This window comes from Pyxicephalus adspersus, chromosome 5 (assembly GCF_032062135.1).
Source record: "Pyxicephalus adspersus chromosome 5, UCB_Pads_2.0, whole genome shotgun sequence".
In the NCBI taxonomy this organism is placed as follows: domain Eukaryota; kingdom Metazoa; phylum Chordata; class Amphibia; order Anura; family Pyxicephalidae; genus Pyxicephalus; species Pyxicephalus adspersus.
The window spans coordinates 83,627,247-83,639,912 of record NC_092862.1 but is presented as its reverse complement, the minus strand read 5'-3'; the positions used below and the strand labels follow the sequence as shown (position 1 = coordinate 83,639,912).

At 37.5% G+C, this 12,666-nt stretch overlaps 1 protein-coding gene across 1 annotated transcript in view; it reads right to left on the bottom strand.

Annotated features, from left to right (window-relative positions):
• The window catches only part of TRIO (trio Rho guanine nucleotide exchange factor), a gene marked incomplete at its 5' end in the record, with an annotated part of 463,708 nt that overhangs the window by 448,966 nt on the left and 2,076 nt on the right, over nt 1-12,666 (bottom strand). Inside the window, 1 exon segment of the mRNA XM_072411970.1 lies at nt 5,755-5,829. Coding sequence (XP_072268071.1) covers nt 5,755-5,829 — 75 coding nt within the window.

The window sequence follows — 12,666 nt, the reverse complement described above, 5'->3', positions numbered from 1 at the left end:
CCCCTGCTTGAGGCCACTGTTGTGTTATATCCACATTTGACAAGCACACCACTTGCAATTACTAAAGTATAGTATGTATGCATAGGTCTGAACTGCAGTAATAATGTGATCTAATCACTGATTACCATTCTGTACAATACAAAAAACAAGAAAACCCCATATAGGTTAAAGGTGGTTAAGAAGTAAAAGGTTATTTGCTGTTTAAAATATCAGACCTAAATCGAACAAGAGGCTTTGGTGAAAACTATGTTCATTTGATGAATATTGGACCTACATTTGGACATTTTGGACCAAGCAGGGCAATCGAGAGGGAAATATTGCTGTGAAGCATACACCTAGGTTGATATGAAATCAATTAGGAAAAAACTAAACAGAAGTAAAAGGAAATAAGATGCAATCAAAAAAAAACTATAAACATTCTAAAACCTTTGACATAAAAAGGGTTAAAAAAAAATATTGGGGGGGGGGGGGGGGAGTGAATGATGCAAATAGAACAAAACAGCTTACACTGCCACCTCTGTTTCAAAGTAGGAAAGGTAGAATAAGGCTGTCCACCTTAAAAAGACAAAAAGTATGAAATACAGAAGCTATTCTATTGTTTTTCAACCAAATGGCTAAAATTAGGATTCTTTAAAGTTCTGTCTTTAATGCTTTGCAGGAGCAACCTTTACCTTTCTACCATACACAATGCTACAAAGCACTGACAAGTTCCTCTACAGAGTGTCAAGAAGTTTTTTCCCTTAGTAGAATGTAACTAGTCAGCCTGCTTTACGTCTCCAATGGGATTTCACCAGAACTGCCCATATATGCTAAAATGTACACAAATTTACAAGTATGCAGAAAAGCTTAAAGAAGGGGAAGTCATTAAACAAAGGCTCAATGATGAAGGCTCCAGGGCTTAACAAAATGTCAGCACCAGCAGGGAAAAGAGTAGCAGAGATTTGACAGAGAACACATGTAGCTTATTAAAAAAAATACAGACGGTCACAGCAACCAAACAGAATCATCTGTTAAAAGAACATTCCATCCAAAAAGTGATTTAACTTCAAAAATACTAAAAAAAAAAGTGTAACAAATGATGAGGAGTACAACGTTTTCACTGCCCAAGGGTACCCGACAGCCATTTGCATTAGGTTGGAACTCAATCACAGAAGATGTGTGTCAAAGCTTGGATACCCCTGCAGACAAGGAGATAAAAAAAAAAAAAGGAAGGGAAGCTAAGGAAAGAGGAAGAAGATACAAAGTGAGGAGTCAAAGTGCCGAGACAACAGGAAAGGGAGAGGGGCAACATCAAACTACAGAATCTTTGTTGCTTAAGAGTTTTAGCTGCAACACTACAAAATTTAAAAATATAAGGATCAAAAAATGTCTTTAGTTAGATACTATTGGTAAGATACTAAGATACTTTGTGTTTAACATGAGAAACAGATGGCATAGCAGATCTCCAAACTTTGCCCAATACCGTATTTTTCCGCAATATAAGACGCATTAGGTTTAGAGGAGAAAAACAAGAAAAAAAAAAATATTCTGAACCAGTACTATACTATGCAGTTCACCTTGCATTGTGAAATAATCCTACCCCTCGTACACCAGCAGCATGAGAGCTGTGTCTTTGCCCTGCTGCCGGTCATTATCCCCAATGTAAAAAAATGAACTTAAAAGTTTATATAAATTTAAATTAAATGTATTATCAGCTCTCAGGGTCCCCTGTGTACCCTGAAAATTTCACGTTTGCACAACAATCGTTGAGGAAGATATGAAGGTTTATACATTGGGATAATGACAGCAGCATGAACACAGACACAGATCTCATGCTGCTGCAGCTGGTATACAGAGGGTAGGATAATTTCACTGTACAAGGTGGGCAGGGAGCAGCACAGCTGATCTCTGAGGTCTATAGGACATGCCCATTCTCGGGAGCATAAACTGAAGCAAAATGCCATTGAAAAAAAAAGATAGGAAATATGAAGACACTGCACACACCCAATCAGCTGATAATTCTGCTTTAGGAATGCGTACTATCTTATAGGACACCAACCTTCACACACATACACACGTGGTGCAGCTGCAACCTCTGCCACCTGGTGGCTTCTGAAGGTACTGCACCTGGGCGCCAATATTCGGTCCAAAAGACGCGTAGACATTTCCCCCACATTTTTTGGGGAAAAATTGCGTCTTACAGAGAGAAAAACAAGGTACTTGTTTGGCTGCAGTAATATAAAAAAAAAACAAGCTGCTATAGCAGATGACCTAGCAATCAAAAGAGCCACTTAAGGATCTTTAGGTCTCCAAAACTTTGTATATTATTTGAAACACCACAATCGAAGATCTACGTATTTTGGGGCATGCCCACCAAATATGGTGAACCATAAGCTGATGGAACAAACCATGTATGTCTAGGAGACCCCATATCTTAGTCCGAAGCTTGTAGATGGATTTTATTGCCATTCAAATAGAACATATAGCGGTGGACTCCCAAATTTGTTGCCATCTATCAGGGTAAAGGGATTCGGCTAGGTCCTCTCCCGAGAGGTATTAAGGAAAGCTAGGGCCTTGACCAGCAATTAGGAATATATTTACCAATTCTATACTGCCCTTCGAATCTGTTAAAAGCAAGTATACATGTTCAAAAGGGGTGAGGAAGAATACATTGTGTGGTATCTTTGATGCAACTTGATAAAACCTTATCACTTAGAGGAATCTAAATAACTCAAAAAAAAGAAAATCTTGAGTTAGGATCATAGAGCTTGAAAGGTGGACATATTGTAGATTCTTGTACTTATACTAGATTTATATACACCATTAACCTCCCTAGCGGTAACCCTGAGAGTGACTCGGGGTAGAAAAAAAGTTGCTATAAGTGGTAACCCCGAGTCACCCAGCATTCCTCTGGATCAATGTCTATGGTGTTTTTATCTGGGATATGTTTATTTCTGTAGTGGTTAAACTGGATGGACTTATGTATTATTTTAAACATGACTAATTATGTAGCTATGTAAATATTGGGTTTTATATACCTGCATAGGTATGTCTTAAGCTTTAAAATTCCCTCTTTCAAACAGACTTCTTACTCTTATGCTGAATTCATTAAGCTTTAGGATTTTTTTGGCTGGCTGGTGTGTACCCCAGATAAAAATCAAGAACAAGCGCTGAAGTACACACAGATGATGAGAAAGCATAGAAAAATGAAAAAGTAGTTTAGGAAGGAAGTCATTATAAGCTCAGTTTAAGTAGCACAGCCATGACATTTTGTATCTCTTCCACATCAAACAGTCAAGCTTATTTATTAAGGGGTGGAAAGGTATCCCTGAATCAAAGGTGCCATACAAGCAATGAGATATTACCCTAAAAAGGGCAGTTTGGTAGAAGCTCAATGGAAAGAAACTGAGCTGAGTTACCATAATAGAAGGGAGATTGATATTTAGTGCCTGACACAGAGTGATTGATGTGCTGGACAGACACATTGCTAAGGAGGTTAGCACCGTGAAGAGGTTTGTAAATTGTGAATCATTATAACCAGAGGTTTAATGGCTGATGCGAACAATGAGAGATGAAATGGGACAGCATTGTCAGTTTCCACAAGATTTCCTGAAGGGGAATGAAAATCTAGATGACACAAAAAAGCTCTAGGTTCAGAATAAGGGGCTCAAACAGAACCCATAAAGTGGGAGCTAAATCCCATGTTCCAGTAGGTTCCAGCAGGTAGTAAGCCCAGAGTACTGTGTCAAATGCTTTTTTGATATCCAAGGCTAGAGGAAACATTGGACATAGCAGATTAAGTGAAGTAGGCATCTAACATTTTCCTTGCTTGCCACTGAGGGATAAAGCTGAACTGGTCTTTCCCAATTAGTGTCTAAATGTAATGTTGTTAAACCTTGTATCTAAAATTTACCTGCCCCTAACATAAAACGTAAAAATTAGTCAGATAATGGGACAATTATCAGAAATTTAGTATGATGAGCCAAGAATCAGTACAGACATGGGATTTTTTTTAAACCTGACTGATATAAAAGCCAATATTAAATCCCAGTGTGGCTGGAGCCAACCCGCTTCCGATGGAAAGAATGTAAATCAGTGTAGAGTTGGAAAAGATGTTAATGAAACTAGGTAAGATTCAAGAGCAGATATGAGTCTTGTACTATGTTAAGGAGTAGTAAAATAGACTCAGGATCCAAAGTGACTACTTTGTGTCTGTTCCATAAAGTTTCAGAGGACAAAGCAAGAATTGTGCCTAAGTATGAATCAAGAAAATCTTTAACTTGTCAGAACGGGGTAACTAAGAAAAAAGCATTAAGTGTCCCCCCTCAATTGGAAGGCTTCTGGCACAGAGATGAAAGGGAGGTGACTAAAGCATCATGGTCAGACTACAGGATAGGAAGAATGGTACAGGACTGGACAAACCAGAAGGTTGACTGAGGGGACAAAAACATGGTTCATGCATGAGAATCCCATGTGGATGGGAATAATGAGTATAGTCGAGTTTGATCAAGATGAGCTCTCACCAAAAAGTTCTGTGTAAACAAGAAATGCAGAAAAAATGTTCAGGTCCTATATGTCCCCAAAGGAAGACAAAACAGGTAAATGCAAATAGGTGGATCGTAACACACAGCATGGATATTGAGAGCATTCCAACTGCCTGCAAAAAATAAAGGACAGTAAAAAAGGGAAATGGCAAAATTTAACAAAAAAAGTCCCAAGAAACACTGATAGTAGACAAGGGGAATAGAAAAAGAAACAAACCAATCAGGATTTGCTGACATGTTGACAGACATTATGGCTTCCAAGCCGACAGTCTTCCTGGGATGACAGCCAAACACAAACATGGGGAGAAAGTGTGGAAGTACAAATACTATCAACCTTTGGGATTGTAAAAGTATCCAAGAAAAAGAAAGCAGAAGGCTATGGCTATATACTTTAAGCATCAATAAAATTTTGTGAGGTTTTAACACATATAACCCATATTGATGGTAAATTTAATTTAGTTTAGTTTATGGTGTTACTTTTCAATTTTTAAACAGTATGTATCTTTTCTAGTGTTTTTATATTCAGCCACTATGCTGCTTAAAGAAGGTGTAAAGGGGTGTTGTGGGAGGGCACTTTTATCTGCGCTGCCTATATATAATTTTTTTTTTGTTTAATATGCATATAGAGATTTAAAAAAAAAGCATAAAGGTAAACAACAAAAAAAAAAAAAGATCATAAACATAATATTGTTATCCAATAAACACCGCTAAACTTATACAAAAGGGATTTAACATGCCTGCAATTAGCAATAACATAACATCACATAGAAGTAACAATCAACATAGGCTATACTTTTAAACTGCCTAAGTATATAAGGATGTTGTAAACCAAGATATGTGGCACAGAAGAGTTGGTATATGGGAAAAGACCTTCCAAATGCCCAAAATACTTACAAACATCCAGAAAAGTCTTGTTCATGTCAATGGTGGGTTTATGGATTTATTTTTATATTTGTGCAGTGCATAATGGGGTGATGTAAGAGGCCAGAAGTAGATAGCCATGACCAATGCCCAGTCTGCACCAGAAAGAAGGAGGAAGCCCAGATGTGTGGGACCTACTGGACTCTGACAGATCAAGGGAGTTTGAATAGTAAAAGATAAGTTTTGGTGTTTTTTTTTTCTTTTTTGATGAAAGTTCCACTTTAATTGCAGGCCACACCAGTATTTTCTTCACCTTAAAATCAGCTTGGCAAATATTACACATTAATATTACAAATAAGGCAAAACTTACCAGACAGGTATGCAACTTTTTCTTTTAAAATAGGTAATACTTCCACTGCTTTTAAAACATCATTTCTTTGAAGTCCTAAAAGAATAAAAGAAAAAAGGCTAATGCAACCCTTCTTAAGGAAAATTAATACTCAAACACTCACACAAATATGGTAGGAGCTGTGAAAAACCAAGCCTAATTCAAAAAAACTCATGATTGTGAATAATAAAGAAAGAATGGGTTAATTATATGACTAAATCTGTTGTAGTGACACCATCAACAAGCGCAGAGGAACAGAGTGGTGAATGGCCAGGAAACAGGTGAAGCTTTTTGCAATGAGAAAGCAGGCCAATTTTGTGAGGTTCATCACTGAAGGGTAAGTGAAATGTGACTTGTGATCATATGTGTCTCAGAATGTACTGAGGTATATAACAGGGTATACTCGGCATACTAGAGTACATGGAATTTAGAGGAATATATATTGCAGCAAATTAAATTTTTTTTTAGTTTTTTGATGTTTTCCAAACGGAAAAAAATAGCAAGCATGAGAAACTAAGTAACTTTTAACTAATCAAAGATGAGTGGCTCAGATCAATAACCTTAAAATGGCAAGTCTTGTGGGCTGTTCCAGTATGTAGAGCATAGCAACCATTAAGAGTGGTCCAAAATCCCTCCTTCTTGGAAGGCATAACTGATGTAAATGGCACAGAAGTTTAACTACATAAAAAGCACTGCAAAAAAATAAAAAAAACACAGAACACACAAATCCTGCAATCTAGATGTAGATGAAGCTTCTAATCTTAAAGCTCAGCTGAACTCACTTTATATAAACACACAATATATATAAATATATATATATATATATATATATATATATATATATATATATATATATATAGACACATACATACACACAATGTGGAAGATTAGAATCAAAAGCACTCGCTGTGGAGTAGTATCACAGGCTTGAATTCAATTTCAGGATGCTCTGTCCACTTTAATTTGCAAAAAAAATCCACAAGAAAAACAACATCAAATCAAATGCAAGGGATCTCTCATGGGATCAATGCCATTTACATAATGACAAAAAAAGCCTCCTGGCTCTGGTCTACCAGACCTAAACTATGGGAGACCATTTTCCAACTCACAGATGCTGCACAAAGCCCTTCTGCTTAGGCCACACCTGGCCTCAGGCTGACACCCCCCCCCCCCCCCTTACATCTGCACATCTTAGCCTTCGCATTTCCAACGCTCACACACCGGGATGCAAGGCTAGGCAGATGCTGCACATCGCCAATGGGACGCCGATGCCGGACGGGTGGACCTAGATGCAGGCAACGCTGGAGGACACCACGGGCTTGTCCTCAATTCCACCCCGAGTGTGGCTCGGGGTTACCGTTTTTTGTAAAGAAATTCACCCCTTAGGCCCATCATTTAGCCTTAGCTCTAACATTATTATTTTACAATTTCTGGTATCACAGAAATCCACTAGTTTTTATAAGCACATGCCTTTTGGTTTTGTATAGATTTGGAAGACCAAGATCTCTTTACATCGATTTGGTAATTGTTTATATCTAGAAAATTTGAAATTACATTTTATTGTGTACACTAATAAAGGTTATTTATTAGTGTAAGTTTGTGTAAGCTTTATTTATAAAGAAGTGCATTTGTTAGAAGAAATTATAGACATGAGGTATTTGTTCATCCCTGCAATTTATCCAAAAATGTACACAATTTGCAACAAAAATTTGTTTCCTTAAAAATATGTTTGTTTTTTTTTTTATCCTCCCTGGCGGTAACCCCGAGTGTTGCTCGGGGTAAAAATAACCTGCCAAAAAGCAGTAAGCCGGCGCCACTAAAAACATTAAAAATAAATAACTTACCTGGTCCCATCGGCATCCTTCAGTGTCCTGCCCGTCGGATCCAATCCTCGGGCAGCGTTCTCTTCCTTCGATCTGTCCCCCGGCGAGTGCACTGACGTTTCCCGAGAGTTACTGGTGACGTTGGTGCGTGCAAGGGAGCGTGGCGGGCAATTCAAATTATTTTGTATTGGATTCAATACAAAATAACTGTATTGAATACAATACAAAGTAATATATATATATATATATATATATATTATATATATATATGCTACTGTAGAGTTATATTACAGTTTTCAGTTTTTTTATGCACCCTTGTTTTAACAGATTTTTGTGTTTTTATTTAAAGTTTATTATTAAATATTGGACATACTTCGGTGAGTTATGCCTAAGAATTATAGACCTACAATGTAAAATACATTTTGATGAAGACAATGTACCACTTCTGTACACAAATTCGGACAGAAATGAACCACCCAGGTTAACAAGTTTGCAATTGAAAACATGAACAGTTATATCACACCATACATAATTCCACAATATTGCCCTGTTTACATTGATTTTTTAAGTTCAAATATTTGGCATTTCATGTGAGTTTTCTTCCATAGTATTGCATAGCAGGCTCCTTATTTTTGTATGTAAAGTCTACTTGTAAATAAATGCTAGAGAGAAAAATAAATATCTTCAAAAATATTCTACTAGATTGTAAGCTCTTCAGGGCAGGGTCCTCTCCTCCTGTATCACTGTCTGTATTAGTCTGTCATTTGCAATCCAAATTTAATGTACAGCGCTGCGTAATATGTTGGCGCTATATAAATCCTGTTTAATAATAATAACAGTGTTCTCCCCAGAATTTTTTTTCAGCCGGGTGGTAGGAAGCTTTAGCCGGGTGGTAAAAAAGGGGGTGTGGCAAAACACGGCAAATTTAGTGCTTCCAGTTGTTTATGCCATGGGTAATCAGTAACCTCTTATTGTTTCAGTGTTCTACCTTCTCCCAATTATTTGTTACAACTTTGTAATGCCTGCCAGAGAAATTGGTGTACAAAGAAGAGAAGCAGACAGTAGTTTCATAGGTATAGATTTGTGACAGGTAGGTATATATTTAAGGGCCCCACCCCAATGCTCCTTGCTATGTTAGTGGCTCCGGGGTCCCCAATTTGCACTTTCAATTTATGACTCCTAGTTGCACTTTCCTCAGAAACAGCAACCCCAAAGTTTAATTTTCATAACTTTTTACATTTGTGACCCCCATATCTTGAAATTATTTAAAGCTGGGGGGCTGAAATTGTAGTAACTAGTATCTATGAGGGTCCCCTGTACACTTTGAAAATTACAGGTCATTGTGACATACATATTAGGAGATTTGGAGGTTTGTACACAAATCTGTGAGGATGCAGAATGACACGCAGAGAGCTAGCAGTGGATACTTTTCAAAGGCAGAAATCTAAGCTCGTGCTATGAGATGGGGGCGGGGCTGCCTATGTCTCCTTCACATGAAGGCTGCACAGGAGGACACAGAGCACGGAGCAGCTTCACTGAGATCCGTTCATCCGAGGATGAGAGCTGCCGAGTGCTGGGCGGGGTATTCAAATCAGCCGGGCGGAGCAACCAGCTAAAAACCTCTGGGGAGAACTATGATAATAATATTAAAAAAATATAGTAAAAAAAATAAATAAATCCCTTTGGTATTTGACGCCAAATGTTTTCAAACAAAACTTTGTTTCACTGACGTCTGGATTTCTGTACCAAAAGCGATACACTGTTTATCATGGAATTTTGTGTTTATATTGTAGACCTTACCAAAATATGTCCAAACAAGGATCTAGTAGATATATCCTGAATATAATAAAGTTTGAAACAATCATGTAAAGAAAAAAATTAAATTTAATAATTAAATAAAAAACACAAAAATCAGCTTAAACAAGGATGCATAAATAAATCAAAAATACTGAAAATGCATTAATTCTGTATACTGTATAGTACTATATTACTATATTTTTTTTCAGTTGTAATCTGACTGTCATACACTGTTGTTTGACAATCAGATTGCACTGTAACGCTTGTTTCTATTTTTAGCTACCCCGGGTAAATGCTTTCAGCTATTTTTTTTTTACCCCGAACTAGGCTCAGGGTAACGGCCCAGGGGTTAATAAGATTATGACAAGCTTCTCAATAGAAAAGTATTATAATGGGATCAAAAAAGTTGAGCGAATTCAAACTCTTTTTACAGAGTTTAATAAACATTTTGATTGACATAGTAACAAGGTATATTTATATAAATATATGGAGTATCTGAGAGCTCACATTGTAACTAGAGTGGTGAACTTACATATCCTGTCCAGTAATATAAGCAATGCCCCAAGACATTCACTTATAGGCCCCATCCTTTATACCAGCGGTTGCCAACTGGTGGGCAGCAGCTCTTACCGATGCTTTCCCCAACAGGATCAGGAGAAGGACCCAGCTGGGGGGGACACACCGGCCAGAGCCGTGGACCATGTCCCCCGTACAGATCGCAGGCTCAGGGACATAACCCCCCCACTCTTCAATCACAGGCTCAGAACTGTGATGGGAAAGTGGGCAGGTTCTGGCATCATAAATTTACTATAGGGAAAGTTTCTTCCCCTTGAGTGACACTTGGCACCCCACACATGCGTGGCCCAGAGCCCGTAAGATTAGAGGTCCGTAGGTCCGAAAAGGTTGCCAACCACTGCTTTATATGCCCAAATCAAAATGGCAAAAAAAATATTCCCAACAGTTAAAGACAAAACTTGCATCCACAAAACAAACAAATACAACAATACATTTGAAAGCAAGGTACACAATATAGGTTTGAAAAAGAAAGGAAAGGAAAATGCCAAAGTAGTTGAGGACCATATGTGGGCCACCAACAAGTGGTTTTGTTATATTAAATTAAAATAAAGTTCTGTGGCTGATTACGTTGCTCAGACTTGAATAATTTGTTGCATTTAAAGGAACAACCCATTTTGTTTTTTGATGTAGCTATTTAATGTCAATGTTTCCACCCTTAGGATTTGGAAGGAATAAATCTAATGCCGAAAATTCAATAAAGTTAGTATCAAAGTTGTGCATTGTAGCTAGATGGAGTTACAATTTTCCCATTAATTGATGCATAAATGCATTTTCGAAAAGATCTTTTTGTTTACACTATGTAGAAGCTTCTGCACTTGCATGTTATTAAGTAGACTTTTCCTGTTGTGGAGCATTCCATGTAGTGTTATTGCATTAGTGTCATTCCATTTAGATTGAGGGCATTTGCCACAGCCAAATGTACCTTTCACTTGCTGTGACAAGACTGACTTCTACTTGTGTTAGTAGTGGCTTCACACTAGTGAATCTGTTAGGACTGGGATTTTCTATAAATTTTTGATTTTTGCTTAAATGTTTCTTCATTTTAAGGATCCATGGTTAAAATGTTCCAGTACTTCGACAAATATTGTGGATTGTTTTATGATTATTGTTTTTATGATGGTTCTTGAATCGTGTAATAGACTTGGTTGTGGATTGTTTGACTTGCGTATTCTGCTTAGATACTAGTGTGTTTCTTTTGAGGTGTTTGACCCTCTGGCACGTTTTTTTAAAGTCGTTTTCCACTGAAAGCTCTCTCCAGGACCCTCTCCAGGATTCTCTCCAAGGCTGGAGAGAATACACTTTCATCAGTGAAGCTGGGTGATCCAGCAAACCTGGAATGGATCTGGTCCAGGATTCAAAACATTTGCTAGCAAACAGGAAAATGATTTTAAAAAATCCATTCCATGTTTTCTGGATCACCCAGTTCACTTCTGAAAGTGTATTCTCTCCAGCCTTGGAGAGCTTTCATAAATCAGGGGCAAGGAGTCCATCCACTAATAGCTTGGCCTCCATGTCAAAGTTTTTCCCTGTTGAGCAGTTTGTTTTGATTCTAAGGCATTGGATAAATGTTGTTCATTAGAGATTTGGGATGTGCATCAGAAGCGTACAGCATTTTGTTGCCAACTATTTCCTGAACATGGTTGTTTAAATCTCATTGTCTTCGTTGGATCATATTATGGAGATCAAGAAAGGGCATCCTCCTATGGTTATATTCCATTGTAAATTTAAGGTTATATTTGTTCTTTTGTAAGAAATTGAAGAATTCAATGATTTTGTTCTCAGGTGCTGTCCATAACATTAGGACATCTTCTTTATAGCTATGTAGTGTTGGTATGTGTACTTGTGAATATTTTCCTTTCTCAACCCCACAGATACAGATTAGCATGAGATGGTGCACACTTTGTCCCCATAGCCATAGCTTGTATCCAGGTATCTCTAGGAGGTAGAGTTGGTTATTAAACATGAACCTGTTACGATTAAGAATGTTGTTCAACAGAGTTTAAAAGAACTGGTTATGGTCAGTGGTGGTTTCCATGGTGCCCTCAAGCAATGTAAAGTCTTTGTGTGGGGTATGTTGCAGTATAGAGCTTTGGCATCTGTTAACACCAATAGGGTATTGTGAGGTACAGCCATGTTGTTAGTGTTTTTTAATAGCTCTACTGTGTCTTTCAGATAAGACAGCAAGTTGATTACAAATAGCCTAAACCTGCATACACACGTGCAATTATTGTCGTTGAAAAGGATCTTTCACAATCCTTTCCAACCACTAGGGCTGGATTTACATGGGCATTTTTTTTTAAACGCATGTAAAAGTTCCGATTGCGTTTATTTACGTTTTTATGCACTTTCATAAGCATTTTAAAGCTGGCCTTTAAAATACGGGAAAACGCCTACGCTGCGTTTTCATCGAGATTTAGAGCGTTATTAACTATTTTGCATAATAAGTGCTCAAAAGCAGTCCGTGTAGACATGCATGAACCAGTGCTGTACATACAAAGAAGAAGAAAGAAGAAGAAGAAAGAAAGAAGAAGAAGAAAGAAAGAAGAAGAAGAAAGAAAGAAAGAAAGAAGAAGAAAGAAAGAAAGAAGAAGAAGAAAGAAAGAAAGAAGAAGAAAGAAAGAAAGAAGAAGAAAGAAGAAAGAAGAAGAAAGAAGAAAGAAAGAAGAAGAAGAAAGAAAGAAGAAGAAAGAAGAAAGAA